At 41.9% G+C, this 17,505-nt stretch overlaps 1 protein-coding gene and 1 pseudogene across 3 annotated transcripts in view; one reads left to right on the top strand and one right to left on the bottom strand.

Moving 5' to 3' along the window:
- rpain (RPA interacting protein) overlaps window positions 1–17,505 on the bottom strand; it is a 30,020-nt gene that overhangs the window by 1,787 nt on the left and 10,728 nt on the right. Inside the window, exons 4-7 of one of the 3 annotated variants that reach the window (XM_060847987.1) lie at window positions 13,962–14,076; window positions 11,570–11,633; window positions 10,397–10,531; window positions 5,356–5,539 (exon numbers count right to left, since the gene is read on the bottom strand). In XM_060847987.1, coding sequence (XP_060703970.1) covers window positions 5,510–5,539; window positions 10,397–10,531; window positions 11,570–11,633; window positions 13,962–14,076 — 344 coding nt within the window. In that variant the 3' untranslated portion in view covers window positions 5,356–5,509. Of the gene's footprint in view, window positions 1–5,355; window positions 5,540–7,528; window positions 7,632–10,396; window positions 10,532–11,569; window positions 11,634–13,961; window positions 14,077–17,505 lie in introns of those variants that run through there. The other 2 variants (XM_060847985.1, XM_060847988.1) reach the window with 2 other exon arrangements.
- On the top strand, window positions 2,030–2,138 carry LOC132830674 (5S ribosomal RNA; annotated as a pseudogene).

Consider the following 17,505-nt stretch of genomic DNA (forward strand, 5'->3'; position numbering starts at 1 on the left):
TAAGCGTTTTCTGACAAAGCGCAGTGGATGCTGGATGAGTTGTTAAATTGAAATGTGAGGGAGATAAATGTTTGTGAAGCAAAGGTACCAAGGTCTTAAAACTGATGAATCTCCTGGCCCTGATGGGATACACCCTTGACTTCTAAGAGAGGTGGCTGAGGAAACAGCAGAGGCATTGGTTGAGATCTTTCAAAAGTCACTGGAGTCAGGGAAAGTTCGGATGATTGGTAGACTGCCGTTGTAACCCCCTTGTTCAAGAAAGGATCAAGACAAAAGATGGAAAATTATAACCCAATTAGCCTAACCTCAAATTCTAGAATCCATCATTCAGGATGAGGTTTCTAAATTCTTGGAAGAGCTGATTCTGATTAGAACAAGTCAACATGGATTTAGTAAGGGGAGGTCATGTCTGACAAAACTGTTGGAATTCTTTGAAGAGGTGACAAGTAGGTGAGACGAGGGAAACCCAGTGGATGTGGTCTATCTAGACTTCCAAAAGGCCTTTGATAAGGTGCCACACGGGAGGCTGCTGAGCAAGGTGAGGGCCCATGGTGATCGAGGTGAGCTACTGGTATGGATTGAGGATTGGCTGTCTGACAGAAGGCAGAGAGTTGGGATAAAAAGTTCTTTTTCGGAATGGCAGCCGGCGACAAGCGGTGTCCCGCAGGGTTCAGTGTTGGGGCCGCAGCTGTTCACGTTATATATTAATGATCTGAATGAAGGGACTGGGAGCACTCGTGAAGTTTGCCGATGATACGAAGTTAGGTGGACAGGCACGTAGTACTGAGGAAGTGGGGAGGCTACAGAAGGATCTAGACAGTTTGGGAGAGTGGTCCAGGAAATGGCTGATGGAATTCAACGTGAGCAAGTGTGAGGTCTTGCACTTTGGCAAAAAGAATAAAAGCATAGGCTACTTTCTAAACGGTGAGAAAATTCATAAAGCCAAAGTACAAAGGGATCTGGGAGTGCTAGTCGAGGATTCTCTAAAGGTAAACATGCAGGTTGAGTCCGTGATTAAGAAAGCGAATGCAATATTGTCACTTATCTCAAGAGGGTTGGAATATAAAAGCACCGTTGTGCTACTGAGACTTTATAAAGCTCTGGTTAGGTCCCATTTGGAGTACTGTGTCTAGTTTTGGTCCCCACACCTCAGGAAGGACATACTAGCACTGGAACGTGTCCAGCGGAGATTCACACGGATGATCCCCGGAATGGTTGGTCTAACATACGAGGAATGGCTGAGGATCCTGGGATTGTATTCATTGGAGTTTGAGGGGAGACATAAAAGAAACTTTCAAGATAATACATGGCTTGGAAAGGGTGGACACTAGGAAATTGTTTCCATTAGGCGGGAGACATGGACCGTGGACACAGCCTTAAAATTAGAGTGGGTAAATTCAGAACAGAAATGCGGAGACATTTCTTCAGCCAGAGAGTGGTGGGCCTGTGGAATTCATTGCCGCAGAGTGCAGTGGAGGCCGGGCCGCTAAGTGTCTTCAAGGCAGAGATTGAGATTCCTGATGTCTCGAGGAATTAAGGGCTACGGGGAGAATGTGGGTAAGTGGAGTTGAAATGCCCATCAGCCATGATTGAATGGCGGAGTGGACTCGATGGGCTGAATGGCCATACTTCCACTCCTATGACTTATGGTCTTATGGCCAGAGGCTTGCATATGAAGTTGGGTGAGAGCTGAGCCATGATGTGATTGAATGGAGGCAGAGGTTGTAGGGGCTAAACAGCGTTGTGGTGTGTGTATGTTGCTGTGGTTATAATTTGTAAAGGAGTTTATTTGTAAAGCAGCTTGGATGGGCATGAAATGGAGTGGAGTGAGTGTGAAAGAGTTGATCCTGTTGTGGAATAAACATCTGTGTGTGCGTGGAAGGGTGAAGTAGAGGAGCTAAAGATGGAAATGGGAGAATAGAAAGGCAAAGGAAAGAGAAATGCTTTGGTGCAGTTTGATTGATGGCAAAAAGTTGTTGTAAATGCAGCACTGCGTGCCTTTAAGGAACCGTAAATGCAGGGTGTAAGTGCCTACGGCCATACTAGTCTGAAAACGCCTGATGTCGGAAACTAAGCAGACTCAGGCCTGGTTAGTACTTGGATGGGAGACCGCCTGGGAACACCAGGTGCAGTAGGCTTTTGCAGCCACCAGAGGCTGTTCACAGCTTCGCACTCTCACCCTCCCATTGATCAAGCAATGTCCTTTTAACTCCTCACTCCCTCTCCGTCTCTCTGTCTCACTTTTTCTCGCCCAATTTCATTGTTCACCTTCTTCCCCCAATACACAAACACACCATTACTGCTTGAGATTGGAGCAAACGCACCAGGAACACCAGAGCAGCAAGTGTTTTATTGAAGAGCACAAACAGTGGTTTTTGTCAAGTGATGCCTCACTTTCGATGATCACACTTCCCTGATCGATGTCAGACGGATATGGAAAATGGCAGAGATGGTGGAGTGGCCTCCGTGATTAGAAACAAAATTCTTTCAATGATGAGGGAGGACATAATGAAGGGAACACATTCAGTGGAGACCGTGTGGGTGCAACTGAGGAATAGTCAAAGTCCTAAAATAGTAATAGGTGTTACGTACAGACCGCCTGGTAGTAGCTCTGAGTCCTGGATGGTAAAAATGCAGAAAACTAGGTAATATGTAACAAAGCCAGAGTACTACTCCTGAGGGATTTTAATGTGCACAGAGATTTAGAGATGTAGTCAAGCATTTGTCAGAAAGGTAGTGCATGTCTGGTGTATTGCCAGGACTGTTTCTTACTGCATTATGTCCTGAATGCCTCCTGGATTTAGTAATGAGTAATGAGTTGGATTTAATGAGTGAGCTAGTCGTGCGTGGCCACTTATCATACAGCGATGATAACGCGACCCAGTTCAAGGCGGTGTTTGAAAGTACAAAGCATGCATCTGCTGCTGGAGTTGGAGAGTTCGGTAAAGCCGCCTTGAACGAGATGAGACCGAGACCGTCCACAATAAGGTGGGAAAATCTGCTGATGGCTCAAAGAACTGAAGAAGACTGGAGAATGTTTAAGGAAACATTGAAGACAATAGAAAACCAGTTGATCCCGCTGAGAGGGAAAGCTCGGCTTCACAGAAGAAAACAGTCATTGACAAAAATCTCAGCATAGATCCTGCTGATTGGGAAAGTTACAGAGAGCGGGAAAGACACAAAGCAGTGTAAAAGAGCTACCAAAAGGAATTTTGAATGGAATATTTCCAGGGACATCAAAATCAAGAAGATTTGTTCCGCTGGCCTAAAGGGAAAGCGGGTGGTCAAGAGAAGGTGGGGCATTGTTAGTGACTCCGGGGAAATGGCAGAGATGTTGCATCATTACTTTTGCCTCGGTATTTTCAGTAGAAAAGGAGGATAGCTTGCCAGAAATCCCGATGAAATGAAAAATGGATCGGGAAAAGCAACCGAATAAAATGAAGGTGAGTAAAACATCGATAATGAGGAAATGACTGGAATCAAAGGGTGACAAATGCCTGGGATTTGGCAGTTTCCATCGGCGGGTGTTAAAACAAGGAGACAAGCGCCTCATAGAAGCCCTAACTGTAATCGTTCAGAATTCCCGGGATACAGGAGTCGTCCCTCCGGATTGGATTGTTGCACGTGTCAGTTGCGCTTTTTAAGAGTGGAGAACCCGGAAAACTCGGGAATTGCAGAGCATGGAGCTCAGCCCCTATGGCAGGGAATTTGTTGGAGTCTATAATCAAGGATGGGATAAGTGAGCACCTCAAACATTGTTGAGTTAATCAGAGAGCGCCACATGACAGGTAGGTCGTGCCTGACAAATTCATTGCAGAGGGGACTAAGGGAGCTGTCAGGGAATAATGTCCATAGATGTTGATTACATGGACTTCCAGAAGGCATTTGACAAAGTCCACTTAAGTAGGTAGAAGCCAATAGAATTGAGGGCAAATTCCTGACATGGCTCGGAAATTGTTTAAGTGGCAGGTGATAGAAAGTAGAGACAATGGGTAGGTAGACAATTGGCAGGATGTAACCAGTCGTGTCTCACAAGGACTTGTTTCGCTTAAGGAAGCGATCAAAGGCAGGATCATTAGGGCTGTCCATGAGTGAGCAGCACAAATGACCAATGCCTTCCATGGCTAATGCTCAACATGGCTGGTAATCGTTCAATCATGTGGAAAGGTATGTGTTTCATATCATCTCCGCACATAGAACATTAATAACTCTGTATGATCAAGGTTACTTAAATGAGAAATAATGTGCAGCTGCAATTACTTACATAGAAAAGAACAATTCACATTAAATAATATTAGAGAAACAATTAATCAAGCTGTTCTAAGTTTAAAGTGTATAAGTTAAGACATTCTGAAGCTTTGTGTACCTTTTTTGCTGTGCTGGGACTAAGCGGTAAATCACAATGAAGATCATTGGAAGCCACCCCGCAACTCAGATTTTCAAATGAGAATATGAGATCTAACACAAGTTCGGACTTCCCCATCACATTGGAAATGAAATTGCAGAACCAGCAACTGTCGGGGGGGGGGGGGGGGGGTTCCACTCAGATGGAAACAAAATTACTCTGAATGTGGATAATCAATTGGAACCCAATACTGGAAGAAGTTGGGTATGAATTTATCAAAAGACCACAAATCTTTGGATAGGAATTGTGCCAAAGGGAGTGGAGAACTGTCAATGTGAAATCACTCCACAAGGAATTTACTTCAAAAAGGTGCATCCATTTCTCTTCAGAGAATTTTAAATTACTGAGCAATAGGAGGCTGTGACTGGATACTTTTACGTAAGGGTGAGTTACACAGCCCTTTGGAAAAGTAAAGCGCTTTACACCCATCACTTCACCAAGCCGGTCATGAAAAAAATGGTAGGGAAAGTAAACGCACGTGAGAGGCAGTGAGACTTTCTATCGCGACACTGAGTTCAGCGACACTGATAATTATCCAAACAAAATACTGCCCACCTATCTCGTTTGGATAATTGAGGTTCCTCCGTATTCCTTTTAATTCTACTATCTTGAAATTATGCCAAATGGTTTAATACTTTAGAACTAAGTTATAAATTACGTTCCAGCCCAAGAACTTGTACAATTCAGGCACATAATAGTTCAGTCTGTAGGGCTCTGCTGCTTAAGACACCTTAATTCAATAGCAGGTCAGTGACCATTACCCACTGCTTTAAATATTACTCTCCCCACCTTACTATTCATACAGGATCAAGATTATTTCCGTATGATTGCAGCCTATGCTGACAAAGGGAGAGCTAATTTCTTCCTAATCCTTTTTTTAAAATCTTTTTTTTTTATAAATTGAAGACTCTCACCAAGTAAAACCCCAAAAACCTCTTATTTGTGGTAAATACAAAAACAAACCCTTTATTACATTACTGGTAGAATACAGAACGCACAAGGTGTAGCATAACAAAGCACAGATTATTCTTATTCAGCCGATTTAAACCCTGAGAAACTGAATTTTTCGATTTGTTGGAAGAGACCCAGGAAGAGTCTGGGTAATTACAGGATAACTGACAGATAATCACAAGCCTGAAAGAGAAAGAAACTGCTTTAATACAAATTACAATAAGTTAGTACACAAAATACATGCAAAAGGGTTAGATTTGAAGACATTCAGGAAGTATTTTATATAATATTCTGATATTAAACAATGTTTACTTGTGTCACTTCTCTGAAGTTATACAAAAGAGAACTGCATATTTCTGCTAAATTGATTTGGGAATTCACCATCCTGACTTGGAACTGCATCGCCATTCATTCACAATCACGGAGATAAAATCCTAGAACTCCCTCACTAACAGCAGTGTGGGTGTTCCTACACCACATGGACTGCAGCATACCACTGGCTTCTCAATGGCAATTAGGGATGGGCAATAAATGTTGACCCAGCCAGTGACACCCACATCACCTGAATGAATTGCAAAACAAAGGCTTGTGCAAACACCAGCAAGCATCCCCACTTCTAACCTTATAATGGAGGGAAGGCCATTGCTGAAGCAGCTGAAGAGGATTGGGCCCTAGGAACTCTTGCAGAGATGACTGGCCTCCAATATCCACAATCATCTATCTTTGGCCTAGCTCATGGAGAATTTTCTTCTCATTCCCATTAACTCAAGCTTTTCTAGGACTGCTTGATGCCAATACTTGGTCAAATGCAGCCTTGATTTCAAGAGCAGTCACTCTCTTTCGTATATTTAGCGTTTGTCCTTCTTTGAAGCAATGCTGTAATGAGGTCTGAAGCTGCTTGGACCCTGATGGAACCCAAACTGAGCAGTAGTGAGCAGGCTATTGCCGAGCAGGATCAGCTTGATAGCACCCCATTCATCACTTTGCTGATGATTGAGAACAGACAGAGGGTGCTAATTGAGCAGGATTTGAGTTGTCCTGCTTTTTATGGACAGAATCCACATTTTTGCACAGTTGCTAATTTTGTAGCTATCTGGAACAGCTTAGCTAGAGGAGTGGCAAGCTCTGTAACACAAGTCTTCAGTACTATTGCCAGAAAGATGTCAGGACCTATTGTTTTTGCAACTTCCGGTACCTTCAGCCATTCTTTGATATCACGTGGAGGGAAACAAATTGACCGAAGACTTGAATCGGTGATGATGGGGACGTCTAGAGATGGAGATGAATCATTCACTGGTCTTCCAGGAAAATGGATGAATATACTTCAGCCTTATCTTTTGCACTGATCTACTGGGCACTCCCCTCATTGACAGTGAGGATATATTTGGGGAGTTCCCCTTCAGTGAGTTGCTTACTTGTCTATCACCATTCACAACTGACATGGCAGGACTGTAAGAGCTTAGGTCCGAGTTGGTTATGGGATCATGTAGGGCAGTTTATTGCATGCTGCTTACAATGTTTGGCATGCACATTGTCCTGTTTTGTAGCTTCACCAAGGTGACACTACACTTCGTCACATCAGCATTCAATGGTTTTGTATAGGTTTAGCAAAACTTGGTATTTGTCCTGTATGCCTCCACTTGTAAAACCCATTGAAAATTCAGGTTTCATTATCACACAATTTACAACCACATCTGACAATTACACACATCCTAGTCCTTCATATTATGCAACCTCCTGTATCCTTCAATTATACTGCACAGGATCTTCAGACAGCAGCAACCAAAGACTTTGTGCTCACAGATAACAACCCTACATATAAAAAGGAGAATATCTTGAAGTAACGGGTATATTCAACAGATATGACTCCTGATTTTACTTCAGTGTTTAAGAAGATCAAAACTTCTAGTGAATAGACAAGCAGGAGACTGGAAGAGCACAGTAAGCCAGGCAGAATAGAAGGGTGGAGACGTCAATGTTTGGGGTATAACCCTTCTTCAGGACTGTAAGTGGGGATAGGGGGAGTTGCAGATACAGCTAATAAATCAGCACCAACTGATTTGCCTATAATAACATGTTACTTTTATCCAAACAAGTAGATAGTCACAGAAACATTACACTTTGAATTGAGTGGTTAGTATGTTTTCATTATAATTTTTAATGAACCACACTTTCAAATGTCCAGTATGGAACATACAGGATAAAGTACAATAAATGCTGAAAATCTGAAATACAAATAGAAAATGCTGGAAATACCTAGAAGGCCAGACAACGACTGTGGAGAGAAAAAAAACACTTCAGGATGACAATCTGCATTAGTTCTAAGAGTGCCTATGATCTATTTTTCTCTGCACATATGCTAGATGTATTGAATGTTACCAACACTTTCCATTTTATTGGAGCCAGCCCTCCAGAAAGCACTCAGACAACTAAACCCCACCACCAGGAACATCTTCCCCATCCCACCTCTCTCTGCCTTCTGCAAGGACCAAAGAATAAAGAAAATTACAGCACAGGAACAGGCCCTTTGGCCCTCCAAGCCTACACGAATCCAGATCCTCTTTCTAAAGCTATCACCTATTTTCTAAGGATTTGTATCTATCTGCTCCCTGCCCATTCATGTATCTGTCTAGATATATCTTAAATGATGCTACTGTGCCAGCCTCTACCACACCCACTGGCAAGGTCTGCCAGGCACCCACGACCCTCTGCATAAAGAACTTTCCACGCATATTTCCCTTAAACTTTTCCCCCCTCTTACCTTGAAGTCATGACCCTGAGTAATTAAGTCTCCCATTCTGAGAAAAAGCTTCTTGTTATCCACCCTGTCTATACCTCTCATGATTTTGTAGGCCTCAATCAGGTCCCCCTTTAACATCCATCTTTCTAATGAAAGTTATTCTAATCTATTCAACCTCTTTTCATAGCTAACACCCTCCATACCAGGCAACATCCTGGTGAACGTCCTCTGCACCCTCTCCAAAGCATCCACATCCTTTTTGTTATGTGGTGACCAGAACTGTTCGCAGTTTTCTACATGTGGCCGAACCAAAGTCCTATACAACTGTAACATGACCTGCCAACTATTGTACTTAATACCACGTCTGATGAAGGAAAGCATGCCGTACGCCTTTGTGACCATGCTACCGACCTGCGTTGCCACCTACAGGGTACAATTGACCTGAACACCCAGATCTCTCTCGACATCAATTTTCCCTTGGGCTTTTCCATTTACTGTATAGTTCGCCCCAGAACTAGATCTTCTAAATGCATCACATCACATTTGCCTGGATTGAACCGCATCTGCTATTTCTCTGCCCAACTCTCCAGTCTATCTATATTTTGCTGCATTCTCTGGCAGTCCCCTTCACTGTCTGCTCCTCCACCAACTGCAGGGTCATCTGCAAACTTGCTGATCAGATCAACCATACATAAATGACCTGGAGGAAGGTATATCATAAACCACAGTGGTACCAGCATGGATCCCTGTGGATCACCACTGGTCACAGGTCTCCATTTTGCCTTCCACTACTATTGTCTGTCTACTATCACCCAGCCAGTTCTTTAACCACCTAACTGGTACATCCTGGACCCTATGCAACTTCACTTTCTCCAACAGCCTACCATGGGAACCTTTACAAATGCCTTACTGAAGTCCATGTATATGACAGCCCTTCCCTCATCAATCAACTTTGTCACTTCCTCAAAGAATTCTATGGTAAGACATGATCTTCCCTCCACAAAACCACGTGCCTATCATGGATAAGGCCGTATTTTCCCCCAAATAGGAACAGATCCTACCCTTCAGTATCTTCTCCAGCAGCTCCCCTACCACTGATGTCAGGCTCACAATCTATAATTACCTGGATCATTCCCGCTACCCTTCTTAAACAAGGCATCAACATTTGCAATTCTACAGTTCTCTGGGACTTCATCTGTGTTCAAGGATGCTGTAAAGATATCTGTTAAGGCCCGAGCTATATCCTCTCCCACTTCCTTCAATTCCCTTCGCCAGTCCTTGGTTTGCGCCATTCTCCTCACCAATCCCTCTGAATCCCCAGGTACCTTTCCTGCAACCAGCATATCAGCCCCCTCACTTCCATTCAGGGCCCCAAACAGTCCTTCCAGATGAGACAGAGGTTCACCTGTCTCTCTTCTAACCTAGTTTATCGCATCAGGTGCTCCCAATGTGGTCTTCTCTACATCAGGGTGACCAAACATAAACTTAGGGAATGGCTCGCCGAGTATCTTAGCTGGGCCCACAGGGGCCGACTGGAACTCCCAATCACCGCCCATTTTAATTCCCCTTCTCACTTCCTTTCCAACAAGACCTTCTTTGGCCTCCTCCATTGTCACAATGAACCAAATTGCAAATTAGAAGAACAAAACCTCATCTTCCACCTGGGCAGCCTACAAACTGAGAGGACTCATCATTAAATTCTCCAACTTCAAACACCCTCCCTTCCCTTCCTGACCCCTCCCCTCACCTCACCTCCACTCCACTCCCCTCAGCCAACTACCGGATTCATTCCCGTCATTGACCAACCAAGTTGTACTGTGTATCGATCTTCACCTATCCCCACTTCACCACTCTGCTCCCCTCCAAACCCCTTTATCTGCAGCTTCCCTTACAGCCACTTCCAGTCCTGAAGGAGAGTTACACCCAAAACATCGACTTTTCCACCTCCTGATCCTGCCTGGCCTTGTGTTCTTCCAGCCTCCTGCTTGTCTACCTCTCATTCCCTTTCAGCAAGAAACCTGCAGCAACTGCCTGAGATCTGGTTTGGCACAATGTAAACATGAATTTAAACAAAACATATGAAAAAAGAAATGATCTACTGAACAAAACAAAAATCAATGTCAATGCAATAAATAAAGTAACTAAACAAGTTAATAAAAAGTGCCAAATAGCAGAACCAGATAAAGGTGAGACAGTACTCCTGCTGTGATGGAACACATGCTGAAAACTGATTTTTCCCCTAAAGCTGAGGAACTGTCACATCACTATAGCAAAGTTGTATTGTAAACTCTCACACATACCTGACAGCTCATGAGAAGCGTGGGCTCTGCCTCCATACCATTCACCAGAGAGAAGCTGGGACAGTGACCACATAGAGTATTATGTTCTGTGACACTATGTTCCAGAAGAGCTCGAAACTGCTGCACTGTCACCTCCTGCAAGTGAATGAGCAAAAACCGCAAACTTTTCAATAGTTTGAAGATACACTAGACTAACACAGCTCTCATTTAGCAGGAATTAAACCAATTTATCTGTATTAAGATATGCATCATCCACAAATTGAATCATAAAATCACACTGTACAGAAGAGGTCCTTTGGCTCATTGAGTCTGTACCACCAAAAAGTGCCAGGCAATGACGTGACCATCTCCTATAAGACCATCAGTCCTTGGCATCCAAATGCAGTACCACTGAATTCCCCATGATCAACTTTCTAGGCATTGTCATTGATGATAAACTGAACTGGAGGAGACATATAAATAAACCTGGTACAGGAACAGGTCAAAGACAGGCAATTCTGAATCTTCTGTCTCAAAGCATATCTACAGTCTACTTGGCACAAAACAACAGTCTGACAGAATATTCTCTGTTTGTCTGGATGAGTATGAGCCCAACAACACAAGAAACCTTACACCATCCCGTACAAAGCAGCCCACCTTATCAATACCCCACTGACGACATTAAGTGTACATTAAGTGTATATTCCCCCTGTAACTGATGCACTTTGGCAGCAGTGTGCGCTATGTAAAAGATGCATTGCAGCAACTCACCACACATCTTTAACAACACCTTAAAAATCTGTGACTGCTACAATCTAGAAGGACAAGGGCAGCAGATGCATCAGAACGTTACCACCTAGAGGTTGTCCTCCAAAATATACATCATCTTATCTTGGAACTATGTCACCGTTCCTTCACGGTCATATAGTAAAAAGTCCTAAAAACCCTTTGCAAACAGCACAAAAGGTGTTCATGGAACAGATGGACTACAGTAGTTCAAGGCAGCAGATTACTACCACACTCTCAAGCGTGATTAGGATTAAGCAATAAATGCCAGCTGACCAATGCCTGTGAATAAATTTAAAAAACAGTCTATGCAGTCAGGGACTGTAAACTCAGTACTATGTGCCCAATCACCGATCTCATGAAAGAAACAAAATAAGGGAGTCAGATGCCTATATGCAAGAAACTTACCCTCGCAGTAATGCACATTCCACATAGACACGTTATAAAGTCACTGTTCACATTTAAGTAGTTTCTGCAAAAGAGAAGTACGCTTTGTCAGATTGTTCCTGTTTTTATTGAAGTAATTCTGGGAAGCAGTAAGTATAGTGAATGTACATTGTCATCAAATATGTTGTAATACTTCCAGTTTCAATTTACTCACTGTTACCCCTCCTCCCTTTAATTAATGATAGAGTACAGCTCCACACTAAACTACCTTGTAAAGCCAGGTCCCACCTCCTTAGAAGAGAACCAAATGTCACACGTTGACGTCTATATCTTATTATCTTGTATTTGTGTCTCCAATATACATTGACTGCAAAATGGAAACCCATACTCCCAGATCTTTGTTTGCTGAAAACATAATCAAAGGCTAATTATAGAAAAGCAAAAGGAAGATAATAGAATAAGCAGAAGTCTTAACTGCAATTCAAATTAGTTTTGAAAAGAATTGCATTTGAACCAGAGCACTCTGTTTAAGTTGTTTTACTTTGGTATTTTTCCACTCCAGAGACTTGGCTAATAAAATCCAAAGGGGAACTGAGACACACTGAAAGGCCTACTCCAAGTCAAGAGATCTCCAAGCAGGGAGGCATGCATATCTCCTCCAAACCACGGTTATGTTACTGGTTTGGAGTGAAAATGCATAGAATACTTACCAATATTAATCCCACCGGACTGGCAGTTTACAGAAAAGATTTTAGGAACCTTGTCCAGGACAGTTTGAGATGGATTTATTTTTATTAGAAGAATAGTTTTGTCCCTATCGACTTGCTGACTTAGTAAATCTGGCCAGTTCCAGCCTCAACGTATAGTCAAGAGATTTTATTTTTCCTTCCCAAATACAGGAAAACAAACAGTAACTATAAGCCAAAATACAGTGCAGAGGATTTGCTAGTTGATCCCTGGGTTCAACTAAAGTTCTTACATAATAATGAGAAGACTCAGTTTGGATTGAGGGCTCAATTAAGGACCAGTCTTACCAAAATAATTTACCGAGAGTTAAGTCTTAAAATGATACATAGATTGTAAGCAGGACATAGCTTCACTTCCATCACACTGGAATTTAACACTTGAGTTCCAGTTTTAAATCACTGGCAAATGCTCAAGTAACCATTTGCCATGCACAACAGTGCTTGTTTAAAGGTTGACTGGAAGGAAATATCATAAGCAAGCCCAGTGCAGTTTTAGCAAGTCACAGGAGCTGAAATGCTGGGTGAGTTTTCTTCTGTTCAATCAAGGAATTCAAAGGCTTTTGCAAACCAATTGAGCATGAAGACTTGAGGTCAAAACAGGACACCACTGGTCTGCCAAGTCACTTAGTCATTTCAAAAATTTCAAATAAATGTGTTCTAACGTTGCACAACTTCAAGCTAACAATGCACCTTTTGAACAGCTCTCATCAAAAGAAACATATTTACTTTTCTCTCCAGTTTCTCTTCTGCAAATCATTTATACATCTTAAAACTATTAATTTCAGAAAACAGAAATAGGTGTTGGTGATTCAGCCCAAAGCCTGCTCCACCAGTCAATTTGATCACAGCCAATCTGTACCCACCTCCATCCAATCTTGATTCTGTACAGTGCAATAATCTTACCAAACAGAAATTAACCTGTTTTGGAATTTCTAATTGACACCCAGCCTCAATATCTTGTTATGAAAGAATTCCAGATTCCAATTATCTTCAGTGTGAAGATCTGCTTTCTGACTTTCCCCGAGTGGTCTAGCCCTAATTTTCAAATTATGCCTCTCTTTGTTCTAGGTCAGTGCCTCTCAAAGTTTTTTCTACTGTGACCTCATTATGAGGCTTGGAAATTGTGGTGATTTCTCCTGAGATGTGAAGGTCTTTTAGAATGGAAGCTTGGTTGTTGAAACTTGATCAGAGCTCCTGGTAGCCATTACTGCTTCAGTTCCAACATGTATCCAAACATCTTAGCTCTCAACCCCAGCTGAGATCCAGACTCCTACTTTGGGAAATCCTGTTCGCAGCTTTCCCAACAAAGTTAATAATTTTCCTATTATCCATCTTATCTCTATTAATCATCTAAACAGTTCACTTTGATCATTCTTCAACATGTTATAACCGAGAGAATAAAAACTTGGTTTATGCAACAATTGTTTTAGCCCCTGTATCATTTTGGTTCATCTGTGTTCACCCCCTCCTGGGCCAGCATATCCTGCCTGATGTACATTACTCCATGCTGGACACAGCGATTCCAAATGGGTCTAATAAAAGCATGATATAACTCTTAACATGACTTCCATTCCTCTGCACTCTTGCCCCCTTGAAAGAAATAGCTTTAAAGAAAATCAGGAAAAGCGTTAGAAATGCACTTCATAGCTCAATTTCAGCATATTCACCTGTTACATAATGGACAAATGAGCCTGTCTGGAACATCAAATCCATCAATCATGGCATTTAAACAGGCTTCATCGAAGCGTAAGCTGGCCTCATATTCCTCAATAATGGCCTGTTCTACAAGAAGTAGAGAAGATATATTATATTACTGAAAAAAATATCTAAAAGAAAATCTATTTTGTAAAAACTTGCTTGGAAGGAAAATTCTTCAAAAGCTCTATTATTTATTTCTTAAATCAAGGGCTTTATTGTAAAAGAAGCATTTACAACTTTCAGCCAAGATTTTATTTCACAACCTGGAAATTCAATTGTTCTTCCACATTGGTACTAGCTTCTTCAGCTTCTCTTGCTAATACTTCTGTTTGCTCAAATTTTAATTCTCTCATACACCAGCCATTTTATTTGACTTTGCCAAAGCATATCTGTATTGAAACCATCAAAACATTAGAGCAGGTCAATGCTTACAAAAATAAAATCGCTGCCAATTATGCCAGGTTTATTTCCATCTTTTCCAAGTTCATCAGCAATAACAACATATTGAAATGGTCAATATCTTATTGATTTTCCATTTGGTGAAGCCTATGTTAACAGTTAAGTCCACATTCTGCTGCATTGATGTTTAAAATGTTGTGGACCAGGCCAGAGCCCATCAAAACATTTCAAGAAGGTAGCCCAGATCCTAACTTTTCTAATTGTTTTAAGCAGGTGTAACATGGACATTACAGAAGCAATGCAGCTTGCCCAACCACTCAGTTTTAAACAAAACAGAATTTATTTATACACAAACAAAAGAAAACCAAATTTAGAGTAATGTAACTATTTGAAAACCCACTTGATTATCGCAACTTAATGATGCTGTTCCAAATACTTCCAACATCCCCATAAATGACCCCACGGCAAAAAAAGGTAAAATCAAACAGGTGCTTACAGAAGAAATGTCAGAGAGAGCGAGAGGATCAGCATGGAGCTGTTTCTTGGACCAGCAGCCTCAAACACTTGCTAAAACCAAATCAAAACAAACATTGAACTGGGAGAACTGGCCACTCCCCTTTTGTTGTACAAGTGTTTTAAAAGAGAGACTTAAAAGCATTCACAAGTAGATATACTCAGACATATCAGGACCTCTGACTTTACGGCCCCTCTGGGGAAAAAACCCAAGGACAACATAACCTTGTTGAAGGAGCATCATCAAAACAGATATGAATCAAGCCATCACCACTGAACACTGTTCTTTTCATTGCTGACTTGACTTTGAATTAGCTGCAGGAATCACATTGTCAGCTCTTATAGCAGCATTTTCCCTCCCATCTGCACAATATAAGCAACTCCAGACTTAAAACAAGTGAGACAAGGATATGAGCAGACCAAGTCAAAGAGAAATTTCCAATTTCTCATGGTAGTTTAACCTTACTTAACAGAAGTTGACACTGGGAAATTGTGAAGCTGGTAATAATGTAACCAAGAAAGAGCTTGTTTGTGACTACTTGTTCAATGTAACATCATCTGATTATCAGGTTCATCACATTTTAACAATTTCAGAACACAAACACTTTGTTCTTTGGCTTTTATCTACCCCCACAATCCCCATCATGATATGTGTTGCTTTCAGCACTACCAACCTATTATTAACCACTCACTGCCTCATTATTACTTATAACTTGTCTTCTTTCCTGACTTACTCTCAACAGTTCCTTTCTCCGTCTATCCGTTCTTCCTCTCTTTCTCTGGACTACGTCTCCAACATCCACTCCCTCTTATTGCTCCACCATCTACACACTCCATTATCAGGAGGAGTACCTTTTCCTCGTTGTTTCTAGCTGTGAAGAAGGGTCACTGGATTTGAAATGTTACTTCTGTTTTCTCCCAACAGATGCTGTCAGAACTGCTGAGTTTGTCCAGCAATTTCTGTTTTCGTTTGTTTCATCAATAATATTTTATTGGTTGAGTTGTCACCAGCCTCACATTGATTCCTTTACAACAGCTGTACAGCATATTTGTATTGTTTCCAAACTTAAGAACTGATTATTTGTGTACATTCAGATTCAAGTATTGAACTATTTCAATATTTCCAAAAATGTATATCATGTAACTGTTTAAAACAACTTTAATTGAACAGTTATTTAGGTAGTTTAAAAGGCATTGATAATACCAATATAAATTTTATGAGAAATGAAAAAGGATTAGAATATATCAAGCAGTAGAGTGTGTAACGTTAAAAGATTAAATTGGAATATATCTCTGGACATTAATGTAATATTAAACTGCAATGACTGAACATTCTAGAAGTGGGTGGTGCAGATGACTCCTACTCCATTTAAACAGTCATTTGCTACTACTCCCCTACTATTATCAAATTAAATTATCATTCAGTGCCTTCCATTGAGAAACAGCCATCCCCCAAAGCTAGGACATATCACACTTACATTGTCTTGGGGAATCAGTGAGTCAGAAAATTGTTTGTATAATGATTCCCTAGGAATTTATATTTATATTTACATTATCTCAGAGGATCATCTCATCCTCCCATTCTACCTGGGGAAACATGTGGTTTTTGGGGTTATCTTGAGTGGCATGTGACTGTGAGGGAGTGGCCAGAGTATCTGTGAGCATGGCCAACTGACCTATATAAAGGGGATGTGTTTTCTTTGTTCAGGGCCTCTTTGACTCGACTTCGCATTCCTGTGAAGAGGGTCAAAGGGGTCACCTAGCTTGAATAAACTTTAATAAATTTCACTGTTTGCAGAAGTTGGTGTGTGTGAAACCTTGGGAAAAGAACCTAACAAGAAGGGGTGGTGAGGATTCCCCTATGTGCTTAGAAGAGAACAGACTTTTATAAGGATTATGCTTCTATTATATTTGGACAGTACAAAGACAAACTGAACCAGCTTTTCTTCATCCCAAGCCCATTTGGAGGATATGAATGAAGACAATATTATAATATTTACTGCTTCAGCTGCACCCGATGTGGCCTCCTCTACATTGGGGAGACAGGCCGCCTACTTGCGGAACATTTCAGTGAACCCTCTGGGACACCCAGACCAACCAACCCGTGGCTCAACACTTCAACTCCCCTTTCCACTCCACCAAGGACATGCAGGTCCTTGGACTCCTCCATCACCAGACCATAGCAACACAATGGCTGGAGGAAGAGCGCCTCATCTTCCGCCTAGGAACCCTCCAACCACAAGGAATGAACTCAGATTTCTCCAGTTTCCTCATTTTCCCTCCCCCCACCTTGTCTCAGTTCCAACCCTCGAACTCAGCACCACCTTCCTAACCTGCAATCTTCTTCCTGACCTATCCACCCCCACCCCTGCCCCCCACTCCGGCCTATCACCCTCACCTTAACCTCCTTACACCTATCGCATTTCCAACCCCCCACCCACCTTTTATCTTAGCCTGCTTGGCACACTCCCCTCATTCCTGAAGAAGGGCTCATGTCCGAAACATTGATTCTCCTGCTCCTTGGATGCTGCCTGGCCTGTTGTGCTTTTCCAGCAACACATTTTCAGCTCTAATCTCCAGCATCGGCAGTCCTCACTTTCT

The sequence above is a fragment of the Hemiscyllium ocellatum genome, chromosome 31 (genome assembly GCF_020745735.1).
Source record: "Hemiscyllium ocellatum isolate sHemOce1 chromosome 31, sHemOce1.pat.X.cur, whole genome shotgun sequence".
NCBI lineage: Eukaryota > Metazoa > Chordata > Chondrichthyes > Orectolobiformes > Hemiscylliidae > Hemiscyllium > Hemiscyllium ocellatum.